Source organism: Ranitomeya imitator, chromosome 4 (assembly GCF_032444005.1).
Source record: "Ranitomeya imitator isolate aRanImi1 chromosome 4, aRanImi1.pri, whole genome shotgun sequence".
NCBI classification, from domain to species: Eukaryota; Metazoa; Chordata; class Amphibia; order Anura; family Dendrobatidae; genus Ranitomeya; species Ranitomeya imitator.
In genome coordinates this window covers 347,456,918-347,477,519 of record NC_091285.1, presented here as the reverse complement: position 1 = coordinate 347,477,519, position 20,602 = coordinate 347,456,918, and the positions used below count along the sequence as shown (strand labels likewise).

Here is a 20,602-nt window from a genome sequence, read left to right as displayed (position 1 = left end):
CCTAGCTCTGTCAGCAATGGATCATCCAAGGGTGACTCTCATTGCTCCATTCTGTCCAAAGAGGCCATGGTTTTCCCTTAATGTCGATGTCAGATCCTTGAAACCTGCTGGAGATCCCAGACCTTCTCACACAGGGGCCAGTTTGCCACTGTGCCAGTGCTTCCATCTAGCAGTGTGGAATTTAAGAGGGCAATGCTGAGTCAGAAAGGTTTCTCACCAGGGTTAGCCTTCACCCTGTTAAAAAGTAGAAAACCAATAACCTCAAGAATTTACGGCAGGACATGGAAGAAATTTCTGGAATTTTCAGGGCAGTCTCCAGGGGATAAGGCCCCAGTAGGATCCATTCTAGACTGTCTGCAGTCAGGACTTGAGCTGGGGTTAGCAACTTAAGGTACCTTCACACATAACGATATCGTTGCATTTTGTGACGTAGCAACGATATCGTTAATGAAATCGTTATGTGTGACAGCGACCAACGATCAGGCCCCTGCTGGGAGATCGTTGGTCGCTGAACAAAGTCCAGAACTTTATTTCGTCGCTGGATCTCCCGTGGACATCGCTGGATCGGCGTGTGTGACACCGATCCAACGATGTCTTCACTGGTAACCAGGGTAAACATCGGGTAACTAAGCGCAGGGCCGCGCTTAGTAACCCGATGTTTACCCTGGTTACCATCCTAAAAGTAAAAAAACAAACAGTACATACTTACCTACCGCTGTCTGTCCCCGGCGCTGTGCTCTGCACTCCTCCTGCACTGGCTGTGAGCGTCGGTCAGCCGGAAAGCAGAGCGGTGACGTCACCGCTCTGCTTTCCGGCCGCTGTGCTCACACAGACAGTACAGGAGGAGTGCAGAGAAGCAGAGCGCCGGGGACAGACAGCGTTAGGTAAGTATGTAGTGTTTGTTTTTTTTACTTTTGGGATGGTAACCAGGGTAAACATCGGGTTACTAAGCGCGGCCCTGCGCTTAGTTACCCGATGTTTACCCTGGTTACCGACATCGTTGGTCGCTGGAGAGCGGTCTGTGTGACAGCTCTCCAGCGACCAAACAGCGACGCTGCAGCGATCCGGATCGTTGTCGGTATCGCTGCAGCGTCGCTTAATGTGAAGGGGCCTTAACACCCTCACGGTACAGGTCTCTGCCTTAGACGCCTTATATAACTGTAATTTGGCGGCAAATGGATGGGTGTCACAATTTATAAAATCCAGTGGTAGGTCCAGACTAGTTATAATGCCAAAACTTTCACCATGGTATCAAAATCTGGTACTAGAGGCACTAACTAAAGATCTATTCGAGCCCCTTCAGGATTTATCTGCTAAATTCCTCACGTTTAAGACCATTATATTAGTGGCTCGAACATCGGCCCACAGGGTGAGCGATATACAAGCCCTGTCTGTATGCCCTTCCTATACTCAGATATATGAAGATAGGGTTGTACGAAGACTTGACCCGACTTAACTTCCCAAAGTGGCCCTTAAGTTCCATAGGATACAAGAAATTTTCGCCCTCCTTTTGTGATAGCCCTAGGAATCCAGGAGATTAAAGATTCCATAGGTTAGATGTGAGGAGGTCGCTGTTGGAATATATGTCCATGACCAGTCAATGGAGGAAGGACCAGTTCCTGTTTATAGCCATTAAGGGTAGCAGAAAGGGGTTTGGGTTATCCAAGGGTACCATTGCCAGATTGATCATGGAGGCCATTAGTTTGTCTTACACTGCAAGTGGTGCTTCGGTTTCTGAAGACATCAAGGCTCTCTCCACTAGAGCCGTGGCAACCTCCTGGGCAGAAAAAGCGGAGATATTACCGTATATATACTCAAGTATAACGCCCCCCCCCTAATTTTGCAACAAAAAACTGGGAAAACGTATTGACTCAAGTATAAGCCTAGGGTGGAAAATGCAGCTGCTACCGGTAAATGTAAAAAAAAAAAAAAAAAAAATAGATACCAATAAAAGTAAAATTAATTGAGACATCAGTAGGTTAAGTGTTTTTGAATATCCTTACTGAATCAGAAGCCCCATATAATGCTCCATGCAGTTCTTTATGGCCCCATAGATGCCCCATATAATGCTCCATGCAGTTCTTTATGGCCCCGTAGATGCCCCATATAATGCTCCATGCAGTTCTTTATGGCCCCATAGATGCCCCATATAATGCTCCATGCAGTTCATTATGGCCCCATAGATGCCCCATATAATGCTCCATGCAGTTCTTTATGGCTCCATAGATGCCCCATATAATGCTCCATGCAGTTCTTTATGGCCCCATAGATGCCCCATATAATGCTCCATGCAGTTCTTTATGGCCCCATATAATGCTCCATGCAGTTATGGCCCCATAGGTGCCCCATATAATGCTCCATGCAGTTATGGCCCCATAGATGCTCCATATAATGCTCCATGCAGTTCTTTATGGCCCCAGAGACGCTCCATACACCATTGTGCCACATGTAATGCTGCTGCACTAAAAAAAAAAATCACATACTCCCCTCTCGTCGCTGCTCCTCAGCGTCCCGTCTCTTCGCACTGACTGTTCAGGCAGAGGACGCCGCGCACACTAATATGTCATCGCGCCCTCTGACCTGAACAGTCACTGCAGAGGATGCGGAAGACGGGGCGGCGGTGGAACGCGGAAAGGTGAATATGAAATACTCACCTGCTCCTGACGCGGTCCCTGCATGTCCCACGGTCTTCGGGAGTGGCAGCTTCTTCCTGTAGTGAGCAGTCACATGGTACCGCTCATTGCACGCCCCCTGAGGAAGCGGCAACTATTGAACGCGAAACGCGCGTTGGGGTATGTGACCTGGATCCAGACGGGACCTCTACTCCACATGGGTAATTAAAACTCTTGTATATGCACTGTGTGCACATCAGCTCACGGCCATTATCATAGCACTTATCTATGCACTTATACTACTAAGCCTGGCTGATTGGACATCAGTAAATACTTTCATGTGCACTTGCTGGCAGCACGCCTGCTGCATGTTTGAGTTAATAATCTATTGTGTTATTGTCCCGGACTGTGATTCATGGTCACCATTGTATCAATGGATTTAGTCACAAATTTGTCACTTTTACTTATATGGTAATATTATGTTTATGAAAATTATGTGTTTTCAATAAAGTTTGTATTTTTGGTATATCTTTTTGGCTACTTTTTGACTCATGGTTCTCCTATCCTTGCTATTTATGGTTGAGTCGCCCTTTTTTGTTGTGATTTATGGCTGATGTTCATTTATGTAATTGAGACATCAGTAGGTTAAGTGTTTTTGAATATCCTTATTGAATCAGAAGCCCCATATAATGCTCCATGCAGTTCTTTATGGCCCCATAGATGCCCCATATAATGCTCCATGCAGTTCTTTATGGCCCCATAGATGCCTCATATAATGCTCCATGCAGTTCTTTATGGCCCCATAGATGCCCCATATAATGCTCCATGCAGTTCTTTATGGCCCCATAGATGCCTCATATAATGCTCCATGCAGTTCTTTATGGCTCCATAGATGCCCCATATAATGCTCCATGCAGTTCTTTATGGCCCCATAGATGCCCCATATAATGCTCCATGCAGTTCTTTATGGCCCCATAGATGTTCCATATAATGCTCCATGCAGTTATGGCCCCATAGATGCTCCATATAATTCTCCATGCAGTTCTTTATGGCCCCATAGACGCTCCATATAGCATTGTGCCACATGTAATGCTGCTGCTGCACTAAAAAAAAAAAAAAAAATCACACTCACCTCTCGTCGCTGCTCCTCAGCGTCCCGTCTCTTCCCACTGACTGTTCAGGCAGAGGGCGGCGCGCACACTAATACGTCATCGCGCCCTCTAACCTGAACAGCCACTGGAGAGGACGCGGAAGACGGGGCGGCGGTGGAACGCGGAAAGGTGAATATGAAATACTCACCTGCTCCCGGCGCTCCTGACGCGGTCCCTGCATGTCCCACGGTCTTCGGGAGCGGCAGCTTCTTCCTGTAGTGAGCGGTCACATGGTACCGCTCATTACAGTAATGAATATGCGGCTCCACCCCTATGGGAGTGGAGTCCATATTCATAACTTTAATGAGCGGTACCAGTGACCGCTAAACAGGGGAAGAAGCTGCAGCGCCCGAAGACCGTGGTACATGCAGGGACCGCGTCAGGAGCGCCGAGAGCAGGTGAGTATTTGACAGGTGTCGCTCCCCCTCACCCGCCGACCCCCCCCGCCTTCCATGACTCGAGTATAAGCCGAGAGGGGGACTTTCAGCCCATCTTTTTGGGGCTGAAAATCTCGGCTTCTACTCGAGTATATACGGTAATTGATCATATTTGTATGGAAGCTATCTGGTCCTCATCTACCGTCTTTAACACCTTCACGCCAAAGCCATTTTCATTTTGCATTTGTTTTTTTGCTCCTCTTCTCCGAGCCATAACTTTTTTTTTTTTTTGTCACTATGGCCATGTGAGGGCTTGTTTTTTGCGGGATGAGCTGTACTTTTGAATGACACCATTGGTTTTACCATGTAGTGTACAGGAAAATTGGGAAGAAAAATCCAAGTGCCGTGAAATTGCAAAAAAGTGCAATTCCACATTGTTCATCAAATGCTAAAACTGACCTGCCATTATGATTCTCGAGATCATTGAGTTTGTAGACACAAAACCTGTATAGGTTCTTTTTTTATTTAACCCCTTTACCCCCAAGGGTGGTTTGCACGTTAATGACCAGGCCAATTTTTACAATTCTGACCACTGTTCCTTTATGAGGTTATAACTCTGGAATGCTTCAACCGTTCCCGGTGATTCTGACATTGTTTTCTCGTGACATATTGGGTTTCATGATAGTGGTAAAATTTCTTTGATATTACCTGCGTTTATTTATGAAAAAAACGGAAATTTGGCAAAAATTTTGACAATTTTGCAATTTTCCAACTTTGAATTTTTATGCAATTAAATCACAGAGATATGTCACACAAAATACTTAATAAGTAACATTTCCCACATGTCCACTTTACATCAGCACAATTTTGGAACCAAAATTTTTTTTTGTTAGAGAGTTATAAGGGTTAAAATTTGACCAGCAATTTCTCATTTTTACAACACCATTTTTATTTTTAGGGACCACATCTCATTTGAAGTCATTTTGAGGGGTCTACATGATAAAAAATAACCAAGTGTGACACCATTCTAAAAACTGCACCCTTCAAGGTGCTCAAAACCACATTCAAGAAGTTTATTAACCCTTCAGGTGTTTCACAGGAATTTTTAGAATGTTTAAATAAAAATGAACATTTAACTTTTTTTCACAAAAAATTTAATTCAGCTCCAATTTGTTTTATTGTACCAAGGATAACAGGAGAAAATGGACCCCAAAGGTTGTTGTACAATTTGTCCTGAGTACGCTGATATCCTATATGTGGGGGTAAACCACTGTTTGGGCGCATGGCAGAGCTCGGAAGGGAAGGAGCGCCATTTGACTTTTCAATGCAAAATTGACTGGAATTGAGATGGGACGCCATGTTGCATTTGGAGAGCCACTGATGTGCCTAAACATTGAAACCCCCCACAAGTGACACCATTTTGGAAAGTAGACCCCCTAAGGAACTCATCTAGGTGTGTTGTGAGAGCTTTGAACCCCCAAGTGTTTCACTACAGTTTATAACGCAGAGCCGTGAAAATAAAAAATCTTTTTTTTTCCCACAAAAATTATTTTTTAGCCCCCAGTTTTGTATTTTCACAAGGATAACAGGAGAAATAGGACCCCAAAAGTTGTTGTCCAATTTGTCCTGAGTACGCTGATACCCCATATGTTGGGGTAAACCCCTGTGTGGGCACACGGGAGAGCTCGGAAGGGAAGGAGCACTGTTTTACTTTTTCAACGCAGAATTAGCTGGAATTGAGATTGGACGCCATGTCGCGTTTGGAGAGCCCCTGATGTGCCTAAACAGTGGAAACCCCCCAATTATAACTGAAACCCTAATGCAAACACACCCTTAACCCTAATCCCAACGTTAACCCTAACCACACCTCTAACCCAGACACACCCCTAACCCTAATCTCAACGGTAACCCTAAACACACCCCTAACCCTAATCCCAACCCTATTCCTAACCGTAAATGTAATCCAAACCCTAACCCTAACGTTAGCCCCAACCCTAACCCTAATGTTAGCCCCAACCCTAACTGTAACCTTAACCCTAGCCCCAACCCTAGCCCTAGCCCCAACCCTAGCCCTAGCCCTAACCCTAGCCCTAGCCCTAATCCTAATGGGAAAATGGAAATAAATACATTTTTTTAAATTTTGTAATTTTTCCCTAACTAAGGGGGTGATGAAGCGGGGTTTGATTTACTTTTATAGCGGGTTATTTAGCGGATTTTTATAATTGGCAGCCGTCACACACTGAAAGACGCTTTTTATTGCAAAAAATATTTTTTGCATTACCACATTTTGAGAGCTATAATTTTTCCATATTTTGGTCCAGAGTCATGTGAGGTCTTGTTTTTTTGCGGGATGAGTTGACGTTTTTATTGGTAACATTTTCGGGCACGTGACAATTTTTGTTCCGATTTTTGTGAATCAGAATGACCAAAAACCAGCTATTCATGAATTTCTTTTCGGGGAGGCGTTTATACCGTTCCGCGTTTGGTAAAATGGATAAAGCAGTTTTATTCTTTGGGTCAGTACCATTACAGCGACACCTCATTTATATCATTTTTTTATGTTTTGGCGCTTTTATACGATAAAAACTATTTTATAGAAAAAATAATTATTTTTGCATCGCTTTATTCTGAGGACTATAACTTTTTTATTTTTTCGCTGATGATGCTGTATGGCGGCTCTTTTTTTGCGGGACAAGATGATGTTTTCAGCGGTACCATGGTTATTTATTTCGGTCTTTTTGATCTTGTGTTCCACTTTTTGTTTGGAGGTATGATAATAAAGCGTTGTTTTCCAGGACGTCTCTCCTGACAGCACCCCGGATGACGTCATCCTCCTCCTCGCAGAGACAGAAAACACACGAGAGTTCAAATATCCGGTTCCACCCACCGATCCTCAGTGTTTTTCCTGTCCCTGCACGGAGGGATACACGCAGAGAAGCAGCAGGCTTACCGGGCTCAGGAGGATCGGGCGGGTCCTCCAAACCTTCCTCCTGTCAAGTGGCCCAGGGTTGAAACTCCCCGGAGGGGAGTCCCTCTACCCCAAAGGCCCGGAGCGGACGAGGCTCCGGGATCGAACCGCTCCTCCCGGTGGGAGGCTCTCGGTTCAGGACGCGGCGACGATCCATCAGCGTCTCCTTTTGGCAGCGAGCGCAGGTTTGGAGACGCTACAGCGGCGGCACTTCCGCGTATGGGGAGTCACGTCACTTCCGGTCTCATCGGAGCCGGCAGAACGTCACTTCCGGTGGCGTTCTATGAGCAGTAAAGCAGACGCTCCAGCAGGAGAAAGCCGACAGAGCGATCGCTACTGCGCTAGCGTCCAGCACCTGAGGAGGAGGCTTCACCGTCTGCTACAGGCTATGGAAGAAAGAAACGTTGAGGAGGGGGTAAGTCTGCCCTGGGCAGTACACCCCTTGTATCCAGGAGATCCCTCGTTCCATCTAGCCTATTCTCCCTATCTTATGTTGTCTAGGATAAGGGAAACCCCGCTGCTCCCCCGGTCACGACTAAAAAATCTGGGAAGGTCACGGTGAAAAGCTACAGATGTCCCGTATGCCATATCAAACTACCAGATTCCCATGGCAAGACCCTCTGTGACACCTGCACGTCTAAGATCATGAAGGACGAGCAGTCATCACTATTTACTGAGATGAGATCCCTTATCCGGGAGGAAGTGCAGGCTTCTATAGCCAGCCTATCACATTCTCGGCCTTCCAGTCCCATAGCTGGTCGCAAGCGGGCCAGGAAGGAGGAGGCGCACGAGGAGCCAGAGTATTCTTCTGATGAAGGTTCCGAGCTCAGGGACTCACTTTCAGAGGAGGAAAACCAGGACTGGGGCAGGAAGTACCTCTTCCGTTCTGAAGAGACAGATGAACTGGTCCAGGCGGTCAGGAATACGATGCAGGTTGAAGACACTGCTAAGCCACAGTCCAGACAGGACTTAATGTTCGGGGGTCTTGTGGCACGAAACCAGACTGTGTTTCCCATTAGTGACCATATTAAGGCTATGATCTTAGAGGAATGGAAGGATGCTGAACGCAGACTAGTGTTATCTCGTGACTTTAAAAGTCGCCTGCCTTTCGATCCTGAGGATGTCAAGCTATGGGAGGAGATCCCTAAAATTGATGTTCCGGTTGCGAAAGTCACAAAAAAGACTGCTATACCTTTCGAAGACTCCTCTAGTCTTCGTGATCCTATGGACAGGAAGGCTGACATACTCCTTAAAAGGGCTTGGGAGGCTTCTGCAGCCCTGATTGAAACTAACATTGCGACCACTTCGGTGGCCAGATCTATGTATCTATGGATGGGGCAGTTAGAAGAGCAGCTGTCCAATAAGACCCCCAGATCTGATATCCTGCATTCCCTTCCCATAGTGAAATCAGCAATAGCTTTCTTATCTGATATGACAGCTGAATCAGTTAGATTTTCAGCTCGTAATAGTTCTCTATCTAATGCGGCTAGGAGGGCGGTGTGGCTAAGGTCATGGTCAGGTGACAATGTCTCCAAATCCAAACTCTGCTCTATCCCGTTTTCGGGACAGAGGGTGTTTGGTCCAGCTTTAGACTCCATCCTCGAGTCAGCCTCGGATAAAAAGAAGGGATTTCCAGAGGACAAACCTAAATGTTCAGTCCTTTCGGAGAGGCTTCTTCTCCAGAAAGCAGTTCGATCAGAGGGGTCAGGGTCGGTCCAGCAGAGGATCCTACAGAGGTTCCCGGGAACAGAGTAGTAGGAACTGAGGTTCTTTCTTTAACACTGCCTATAAGAACAAGTCTTTATGACGCCACTTGTATCGGGGGGAGGCTTCGGAAGTTTGCAGGAAATTGGACGCATTTCCACCACTGGCGTTAATTCCCGCTGTACTGCGAAAGATCAAGGAAGATCAGGCGGCAGTCATACTGATCGTACCGCATTGGCCAAGAAGGAGCTGGTTTCCAGTGCTGGGGACTCTAGCAATCGACAATCCAGTTGAATTGCCCATCAGAGGGAAGGTCATTCACCAGGGTCCAGTGTATCACCCAGACCCAAGCAAACTCCGTCTTTCAGCCTGGATCCTGAAAGGGACATCCTGAAGTCAAAAGGCTTGTCAGACCAGGTCATATCTACTATCCAGGGTAGTAGAAAACCAGTTACCTCAGCCATCTACAGTAAGATCTGGAAACGCTTTTGTCTAGAGAGAGGCAGGTCTGACGTTGTATCAGACTCGCCGGACATCCCGGGTATCTTAGACTTTCTACAGAAGGGGTTTAATTTGGGTCTTCGTCCCAGCACATTGAAGGTCCAGGTGTCCGCGCTAAGTTCATTCCTGGATTACCCTTTGGCATCTCACCCATGGATAATAAGGTTTATTAGGGCCACTCAGAGAATGCGTCCCTCCATTAGACAGCTGTCTCCATCTTGGGACCTTAACTTGGTTCTTAGGGCCCTATGCAAGGGCGTCTACTCTTCGGGGGATAATATGCCTATTCCTATTCTCACTCGTAAAATAGCTTTTTTTAGTGGCGATCACTACGGCTAAGAGGGTTGGAGAGATTCAGGCTCTTTGTATCAGAGATCCTTACCTACAGATCAGGGAAGACTGCCTAATCCTGAAACTAGATCCGGCCTTTATCCCGAAGGTAGCCTCTACTAAAAATAGAAATCAGGAAATTATTCTCCCTTCATTTTGTAGTAATCCAGTTAACGACAAAGAAAGGGCCCTCCATTCTCTGGATGTTAGGCAAGGGGTATTAGACTACTTAAAAGCCACAGAATCTTGGTGTTTAGATCCAAACCTTTTCATTCTGTTCTGGGGAAAGAATAAGGGTAAGAAGGCCTCTATCGCACGTTGGATCACTGTGATCTCAGACGCTTATAGGTCAGAAGGTATCTCTCCCCCTTCAGGTTTAAAAGCTCATTCTACCCGTGGTGTTTCTGCCTCCTGGGCGGAGAATGCGGGAGCTTCGGTAGAACAGATCTGTAAGGCCGCAACGTGCGCCAGGGCTGACACTTTCTGTAGACATTATAAACTTGATGTAACTTCCGGTCAGCACACGGCTTTTGGGAGGAAGGTCCTCCAAGCGGTAATCCCACCCTGAGGAGGTCCTTTGGTACTCTCCGGGGTGCTGTCAGGAGGGACGTCCTGGAAAATAGGTATTGGTCATACCGGTAATTATGTTTCCAGGAGTCCATACTGACAGCACCGGTAGTTCCCCCCCCATGTATGTAATAAACTCAGGTATATTCAGACTTGTGCCTATATATTATTTTGTAATGTAATTAAGTCATTAAAATTTTATTTGCATTATTCCATGTTTTGGTTCTTGTTACAACACTGAGGATCGGTGGGTGGAACCGGATATTTGAACTCTCGTGTGTTTCCTGTCCCTGCGAGGAGGAGGAGGACGTCCTCCGGGGTGCTGTCAGTATGGACTCCTGGAAACATAATTACTGGTATGACTAATACCTATCTTTTGCCTCGTTTATTCTTTTTCTTTTTACCGCGTTCACTGAAGGGGTTAACTAGCGGGACCGTTTTATAGGTACGGTCGTTACGGACATGGCGATACTAAATGTGTACTTTTATTGTTTTTTTTTTTTAAATTTAGATAAAGAAATGTATTTATAGGAACACTTTTTTTTTGGGGGGGGGGGGATTTTTTTAAAAAAAATTTCACATGTGAATATTTTTTTTTTTTACAATATAAAATAGAAAAAATCCGGCACTCTCTTTTTCTATTTTTTCTATTTTTTCCACTTTTTCTATTTTATATTGGGATTGGTACCCTATTCGTGCACCTCACCATAATCGGAGTGCCGTGTTGTTACCTTATTATTTTTTTTTTTACACTATAACATTGCCCCAGGCATCATGTTATATAGTGTAAGATCGCTGATCAGACACTTTGCTGTGCAGTGTGTCAGATCAGCAATCTGACATGCACAGCTGCAGGCTTCACAGTGCCTGCTCTGAGCAGGCGCTGTGAAGCCACCTCCCTCCCTGCAGGACGCGGATGCCGCGGCCATCTTGCATCCGGGCCTGCAAGGAGAAGGAGGAGGTAAGAGACCCTCGCAGCAACGTGATCACATCGCGTTGCTGTGGGGGTCTCAGGGAAGCCCACAGGGAGCCCCCTCCCTGCGCAATGCTTCCCTATACCGCCGGCACACCTAATGTGCCGGGGGCGGTCCGTGACCGTTTCTGGCACATTGTGCCGGATGTCAGCTGCTATAGTCAGCTGACACCCGGCCGTCATCGGCCGCGCTCCCCCCGTGAGCGCGGCCGATCGCTATGACGTACGTCAGATGTCAGAAAGGGGTTAAGTGGTGAAAAAAAAATCCAAATTTTGTTTAAAATAAATATTTTTTTTTAAAAACATTGCGTCCTTTTCCTAGACCCGTAGAGTCTCCATTTTTCGTGACCTGGATGGCTTATTTTTTTGCATGTCGACCTGATGTTTTTATTTATACCATTTTAGTGTAGATACGATCTTTTGATCTCCCGTTATTGCATTTTAATGCAATGTTGCGGTGACCAAAAAAGTCATTGTGGCGTCATTTCTTGTTACGCCATTTACTGATGATTAATCTTTTTATATATTCACTGGACGATTCCAAATGTGTGTTTATTTATTTTTAATTGTTGTATTTTGAATGGGGTGAAAGGGGGGTGATTTAAACATATATATATATATATATATATATATATATATATATATATATATATATATATATATATATATATATATATATATATATATATATAGGGTGGAGCGCGGTAATTTGCTTTTTTGCACTGCATGCTGTGGCGGCACTGTCGGTCGAAGAGAGGGGAGAGTGGGTGTGGCTTACAGTGGCTGATGGGAGATTTGTATTCCTCTGCCTTTCAGTTGCCATCATGCAGTGGACACGTGAGGAGAGGTCATTTTGTGTTGAAGCGTATTTTTCAAATGCCCACTCGATCATTGCAGTGCTTTTCGTTTACAATTCGCTGTTCCTCCACGCGGACGTGTTCCTGGACGGCAATCAATTGTAAATTGGGTGAATGCATGTTTCTGATGAGGCACATTTTCACCTCAGTGGGTGTGTAAACAAACAAAATATGCGTTACTGGAGTGAAACAAACCCCAGAGAAGTTCACGAGAGACCTCTGCATTCGGACCGCGTCACTGTGTGGTGCGCAATATCACGAGTAGGCATCATTGGTCCTTACTTTTTTCAGGATAATGGTCGTGCCATAACTGTGAACTCCGAACGGTACTTGTCTATGATACAGGATTATTTTCAGCCGGCTCTTGAGGCAATGGAACTAGAGGATACATGGTTCCAACAGGATGGTGCCACTGCACACACAGCGAGGGTTACCATGAATTGTTTGAGGCAAATGTTTCCTGGACGGCTTATCTCTTTGAGGGGAGATGTGAACTGGCCAGCACGCTCACCAGATTTAGCCCCATGCGATTTTTTCCTTTGGGGTTACCTGAAGTCTAAGGTGTATATCAACCGTCCCAACACCTTGGAAGACCTAAGGAATAATATTGAAGCTGAAATTGGCAGAATACCAGTGGACATGCTTGTTAGAGTTCATGAAAACTTCAGAAAACGTATGCAGCAGTGTGTGGATAGCGAAGGTCGACATTTGCCAGATACACTATTTAAAACCATGTAATTTAAAAATTCCATTACTGTTCAGTATAATTAAAATATAAAATAAATTTTTCTAATGATCATAATTTTTTTATTTCATTCCCAAATCAGCAAATTACCGCGCTCCACCCTGTGTATGTGTATATATATATATATATATATATATATATATATATATATATATATATATATATATATATATATATATATATATATATATATATATATATATATTATATATATATATATTATATATATATATATATATTTTCTTTTTTTTCTATTTTTAAAAATTTTTTTTTTTACTTGCTTCAATAGTCTCCATGGGAAACTAGAAGCTGCGATCATTCGATCGCTTGTGCTACACATAGCAGGGCTTCATCTGGGTTGTCATGCCAAGCCATCGGCGACCCGCGGTCATGTGACACAGGTGCAGATGGGCGGGATTAGTGACACGCTTCTGATGCAATCGTGTTAAATGCCGCGGTCAGAGCTGCTTGACTTCTGCTCTAACTGGTGCCACAGCAATCCTGCTCCGCCATCTTGTGACCGCAAGCACCTGACCACAACTTATGGTTCCCTGCTTTCAATGTAAGTCTACGAGATCCTTGTTTTAGCTGTCATAGAATTACATTGGGAAGTGACTTCCAGTCTACCCAGTAAACCCTAGAGCAATCTGGCTAGTCATAAGATTACCGTAGCAGTACCAAAAACGGCAGAAGACAGCAACTGGTATCTTACTGCGGGCAGGGAATATTCTTTATACATTAACCCCTTAGGCTTGGTTCACATTACGCTATAGCTCTACGTTTAACGGACTACGTTACACCGCGGCATAACGTAGTCCGTTAACGCCGCCATAGACTGCAATGTCGGACTCATCTCTAGCGCACGCCCACACTGGGCGTGCTCTAGCGATGTGCCGTCATTTGAATGACTGACCCGAGACGCAGCGTTTCCGGGTCTGTCACTGCTAGCGCAGATGGAGCTAGCAGAAGCTCCATCTGCGCTAGCGCTGTGCAAGCGCCGGCACTTGCGTTAGTGCAGTCCTTTTAACGGATATGTTGAACGGACTGCACTAACGTAGTGTGAACCTAGCCTTAGTGACCGAGGCAATTTGAACCTTAATGCCCAAGCCAATTTTTACAATTCGTACCACTGTCACTTGAGGCTATAGCTTCAACGGATTCCACTGATTCTGAGCTTGTTTTTTCATGAAATATTGTACTTCATGTTAGTGATAAAATTTCTTCTATATGACTTGCGTTTATTTATGGAAAAAACAGAAATTTGGCAAATTTTGAAAAAATTGCAATTTTCAAACTTTTCATTTTTGTGCTTTTAAATCAGTCATATCACACAAAATAGTTAATAAATAACTTTTCCCACATGTCAATGTACATCTGCACAATTTTGGTAACATAATTTTTTGTTTCTTTGGATGTTATAAGGGTTAAAAGTTGGCCAGCGGATTTCTCAGTTTTCCAACAAAATTGACAAAACCATTTTTTTTTTTTTTTTAGGCACCACCTCACAATGGAAGTGACTTTGGGGGGGTCAATATGACAGAAAATATCCCAAAGTGACTCCATTCTAAAAACTGCACCCCTCAATGTGCGCAAAACCACTTTCAAGAAGTTTATTAACCCTTCAAGTGCTTCACAAGAACTAAAGCAATGTGGAAGGAAATACTTTTTTACTTTAGACCCAAACAAAGATAATTTCACAAGGATATCAGGAGAACATGGACCACAAAATGTTTTGTGCAATTTTTCCTAAGTACGCCATTACCCTGTATGTGGGTGCATGGCAGGGCTCAAAAGGGAAGGAGTACCGTTACAACTTTGACAAGCAAAATTGGCTGGAATCGATGGCGGGCATCATGTCGCATTTGGAGAGCCCCTGATGTGCCTAAACAGTGGAAACCCCCCAATTCTAGCCCCAACCATAACCCCAGCCCCAACCGTAACACTAGCCCCAACCCTAAGTGCAAAGAATGTAAAAAAAATTACAATTTTTTTTTTTTAAATTTGGTTATTTTTTTCTAACAGGGGGAGTTGATTTACTATTTTTATTTTTGATCATTTTGATAGGCTCCATCACAGTGATCAAAATTAACCAATGAAAAAAATCTCCTATTGTTGCTGGGTACTGTCCGGCAGATCTCGGCGAGTGCACTGCGCATACGCCAACCATTTTCTTCTAGGAAGATGATACGGAGGGCCCGGCATGGATCAGCAGGGTACTGGGGTATCAGGGGACCCCATTTTTCTCTCCTCTGTTATGCTAGTTCATAGCAGGGGAGAGATAAATGAATGGAAAATCAGACTTTTTGTTTTTTGAGTGATTGCCGTTATTCGGTGAAGAACGGCGATCACGTGACTAGGGACCATAAAAACCAACCCCAATCATGTTCTCCGGGGTCTCGGCTACTGTGGGAGATTTTGGTGGCGCTATACATTTGTTTCTCAGCGCCGTTAAAAAGCGGCGCTGAGGATTAAGGCCCTTTAAGGCTGTATCGGCAGTCGTTAAGGGGTTAATGATACCACCTCAGGGGTAAAATAAAAAACCAAAGTGTTGTAGTGGTGCTATTAAAGTGAGTGTTACTTTAGGTTTCCGGAGTTTTTAAAGAAATTACCAAATATACATTAGGGTATGTGCGGGCATACCCTTAAATGTGGAACTTGGGCAAGAATTCATTTTGTTTACACTGCCTTTCTTAAACCAACAAAAGTAATACTAGATCTTGACCGTTGCTTCAGTTTTGGTGGGGTAGTATCTAATAGAGCTTTCTTTTGGTGAAACATCTCAATTGATTCTTGATTAGATACTATATATGGCGAGCATTTGTATTAGTAAAAGGTTTCCATCCTGTGTCCTAACTTTGTGCTGCTACCATCTTGCACCTCCATCCTATCATATGCTGCTATTATGCTGCGCCCGTTTTCTGTCATGTGCAGCCCCTATGCTGTGTTCTTATCCTGTTTTGTGCATCTGCATGTTGTCATTCTGTCATGTGCTGCTTCCATCTTGAGCCCCTATTCTGTCATGTGCTGCTCCCATCCTGCGCCCCCGTTCTGTCATGTGCTCCTCTTATCCTGCGCCCTATTCTGTAACGTGCTGCTTCCATTCATATGCCCTGTACACTGCTCTATAAAGGTTGATGGCCCCCATAAGATGCTCCATAGTATATGCGCTGTATGCTGCTCCATAAAGGTTGATGGCCCCCATAAGATGCTCCATCTACTATATAATTGTCTAAGGGTCACTTCAGTCTGTCTGTCTGTCACAGATATTCATTGGTCGCGGCCTCTGTCTGTCATGGAATCCAAGTCGCTGATTGGTCTCGCCAGCTGCCTGTCATGGCTGCCGCGACCAATCAGCGATGGCCACAGTCCGATTAGTCCCTCCCTACTCCCCTGCCGTCAGTGCCCGCTCCATACTCCCCGCAGTCATCGCTGACACAGGGTTAATGCCAGCGGTAACGGACCGCATTATGCCGCGGGTAATTCACTCCGTTACCGCCTTTATTAACTCTGTGTGACCAAGTTTTTACTATTGATGCTGCCTATGCAGCGTCAATAGTAAAAAGATCTAATGTTAAAAATAATGAAAAAAATAAAAAATCATATACTCACCCTTCGGCGCCTTTCCTGCTCCTCGCGACGCACCGGTGCTAAAGATGGTATGCGACAAGGACCTTCCATGACGTCACGGTCATGTGACCGCGACGTCATCACAGGTCCTGCGCGCCTGGGCGAGAAGGACCTTCCATGACGTCACGGTCATGTGACCGCGACGTCCTCACACCCTGGGATCGGAAGCTGGCACACAGGTGACAGAACTACAAGGGGCCCTCGGATCAGAAGGTGAGTATGTTTATTTTTTTTTTAACCTGTGACATACTTGGCTGGGTAATATACTACGTAGCTGGGCAATATACTACGTGGCTCTGTGCTGTATACTACGTCGCTGTGCAATATACTACGTGGCTCTGTGCTGTATACTACGTGACTGGGCAATATACTACGTCACTGGGCAATATACTACGTCACTGGGCAATATACTACGTCATACTACGTAACTGGGCAATATACTACGTAACTGGGCAATATGCTCTGCTTTATACTACGTGGCTGGGCAATATACTACGTGGCTGGGCAATATACTACGTGGCTGGGCAATATACTGTGTGGCTGGGCAATATACTATGTGGCTCTGTGCTGTACGTCACTGGGCAATATACTATGTAACTGGGCAATATACTATGTAACTGGGCAATATACTGTGTAACTGGGCAATATACTGTGTAACTGGGTAATATACTGTGTAACTGGGCAATATACTGTGTAACTGGGCAATATACTGTGTAACTGGGCAATATACTGTGTAACTGGGCAATATGCTCTGTGCTGTATACTACGTGGCTGGGCAATATACACTACGTGGCTGGGCAATATATACTACGTGGCTGGGCAATATACACTACGTGGCTGGGCAATATACACTACGTGGGCTCTGCAATATACTACGTGGCTCTGTGCTTTATACTACGTGGACATGCATATTCTAGAATACCCTATGCGTTCGAATCGGGCCACCATCTAGTAGCATTATATGCGCCGTATGCTACTGCGATAAACAGTAAGACATACTTGCCTATCGTCACTGGGCGCCGAGTGCCGCAGTGTCTCTTCAAGAAAATGGCACCGGAAAGAGCGGACTGCCTAGGTGCCGATTGCTGCGGGATTGTGACTTGGCACTCAGCGCCTGCCTGCTCAGTACCCGCTTTCCGGCGCCATTTTATTGAAGAGACTCTGCAGTGCAAAGCAGTCATCAAAGCAAAAGGTGGCTACTGTGAAGAACCTAGAATATAAGACATAATTTCAGTTTTTTCACACTTTTTTGTTAAGTATATAATTCCACATGTGTTAATTCATAGTTTTGATGCCTTCAGTGTGTGTACAATTTTCATTGTCATGAAAATACAGAAAAATCTTTAAATGAGGTGTGTCCAAACTTTTGTTCTGTACTGTATATATGTAGACAAACTGCCTAACATTCCCTTTATTGCATTACACACACAAACAGAACCTTAGAAAATGTAGTTCTAAAGTCTGTTTGATATGTATATGAGGCCTTTGAGTAGTTTCCCCAGACTAGCCGACCCGCTTAACATATCATACCCCTGTGTGTGTGGTAACAGGACTTACAAGTGCTGGCGTGTAGGAATGCCGGCTACAGAGCGGCACACTGCATGTTCGGAAGTCTTCCACACTTCCTATCATTGGCACTGCGCCTCTCTGAAGCTGGGACATGTACACCGGGCTTTAGAGGATGAATGCAGTGAGGGGAAAAAGGCTGCGCTCATGCGCGTGGTATGTTTAGCGCTAGAGCTTGTAAGTTATGTTTTCATGTCCACAGGGGCGTGATAACATTTAAGTGGGCCGACAAGTCCGGGGAAACAAAGCCACATCAACTAGTCAAAGACAACATTTACATATCATAAGCAGACTTTAGAAATACTTTTTCTAAAAATCAGTGTGTTTTATGCTCACTTTGCAGCATATAACAGGTGACGTGCATAATATCCACCGTTTGCTATTCTTGTCACCTCCATCAGTGGAGTCAGCACCCAGTTGGCTGTCCTACTAGCGTGGATGTGGACGACTTTTTCGCTTATGTGTATAGGGCACCTTAACTTGTGTTGATCTTTTTCATTACTATGTAAATGCTGAATTTATGTTGATGCCCTATACCTCATCTGATTAATAGGCCCTTGCAATGTCATGCGTGCATTGTGCCAAAATATAATGGCGCCATGGGCCCTACAGGTACTGGGAATGCCACGGATAGTAGGAGGGTCACCGTGCTGTGGGCCTGTAACCATTGTAGTTGTTGGATTAGAGTTCTGCAATACTTTTTGCTATGTGTACAATGCCGTCTTCCTCATTTATACATTGTTTATCCCCATTATTGTGTTTTTTCCATCTATTATTTCCAGGAACACTGGGGGTTCCTTGAGCCCTGATCAGGGGAATCACTAGAGCATGACAAGAAGACTGGTACTTTCACAATAGTAAAGAAAATAGAGCTGGCTAAAATCCTATTTTTTCCTAAAAATCATAGGAAAGCTCTAAATATATTTGACATACCAAATTCTGCTTCAAAATGCTTTACCCACCCACTTCCGGCAAGCTTCTTTGAAACGGGCTTTAAGGGATGACAATTGGGATTATCCAGGAGTGAAAACATTTTTTGGTGATTTCCTTGCAGTATCAAGATTTGGATTTTTTGTTTCCTATTACGCTGTGATCATAACTTTAGCATGCGTTTCAATATAATTGTATAATACATTTCACACATGCTTAATTAACTGCCAAGGACTAAAACAAAAAACCAATCTGGCCATTAAGTGGAAAACACATGTTGCTTGTGTTTGTAAAACCCTGTTTAATGTGTTTCATTGCTTCCTATAATATGTTCATGAAACCAAGCAGCAGCCACATGCAGGGCTGGGGTTTCTGACTTGTGGCATATGTTTGTTATGCTCTGTCATTGACTGGAGTCTATCATTATCTCATACAGCAAAATATTTTTGCCTGAGACTTGTAACGAATTCCATAAAAGCCTAGCGGGGCACACGCTTTTCCAGGACTATGTGTGTGCAGTATTAGAGCTCATTATATTCTCACAGGCACAGCAGTATGCAGACATATGTGGCTCATTTCTTCATTCATCAGGTTCTCTACTTCTCACCCCTGAGAAAATGGCTATAATTCTATCCCGGCCAGGTCTTGCAGTCCTGCAGCGTTTCCTGTGGTCCCTCCCTATGGTTCTCTCAGGCATCGGTGACGTCTGGGCTCCTCTTACTGCTGCAGGAATGCTGACTGTTCATGTCTGCGTGGATGTAGCACTCTTATTTCTCCAACTGTCTAAGCTGGTAAAAAAGGCTTTCTGCTTGGGTCTGGACCTCCACACAATGCTGCGCTTCTTCCTCACATGACACCCCTGCAGGATTTGTGCTGAGACCGCCACTCAAGGTATAGCGTTAACCCTTCTTTCCCTGTGTGCCGGGCCTGCTTTATTTAGAGCCCAGCGCTATGATTTGACTAGGTGTATGCAGAGGAAAATTCTCCTCTATGCACATAAGTAAAGTTTGCATTATAAATCTTTTCCCTGCTGGATTTGGCTGAATTTTCTGCTTAACTCTTTCCTAGGCTACTTCAGTGACCATCATCATGGCTTCTGGAATACCGGAATATAACCGGACGGAGACGGACAGGCTTAACGAGGTTAAGGGCCATCTGGAAATCGCCCTATTGGAAAAACACTTTCTACGTAAGTTCTTTGCATCCTATGTTTTTATGCCTGAGCAGAATGCATCTTTATCTAATTTAGGCATCAATGGCTGCTAATATAATGGTTTACTTCTATAGTGTTGCATTGTTGGCTTTTAATTAAAATTAAATTGTTCATGTATGTTTTATGTCACTTACAAAGTAACCGAGTATAAGCAAGTATAATAGAGGTAAGTAATCTATGGAGCTGAGCAATGGTATAGTTTGCAGGAAAAGGTACATGACTTGCTTTCCTGGGGGGGATTTGGCCATGGAAAAGGTGTGAAGAGGGTTCCTCTTTGTGTATTCATCTGGGTAGGATTATTAAGTTCACAATTATTAGTGTCGACATTGGGCATTTTTTTTCCTTTTGGTAAGGCATTTTTCACCCTTCCTTTACTTTTGCCGTCATTCATTCGTCCATGGTTTTTCTCGTATTTAAAAACACGGACTGTTAATTATTAGTGATGAGCGAACGTGCTCGGATAAGGTGTAATCCGAGCATG

At 44.5% G+C, this 20,602-nt stretch overlaps 1 protein-coding gene across 3 annotated transcripts in view; it reads left to right on the top strand.

The window, feature by feature from the left end:
* Positions 1-20,602, top strand: part of GRAMD4 (GRAM domain containing 4) — a 226,276-nt gene that overhangs the window by 80,231 nt on the left and 125,443 nt on the right. For 2 of the 3 annotated variants that reach the window (XM_069764984.1, XM_069764983.1), the window contains exon 3: positions 19,977-20,097. In XM_069764984.1, coding sequence (XP_069621085.1) covers positions 19,977-20,097 — 121 coding nt within the window. Of the gene's footprint in view, positions 1-19,642; positions 19,800-19,976; positions 20,098-20,602 lie in introns of those variants that run through there. The other variant, XM_069764985.1, reaches the window with a different exon arrangement.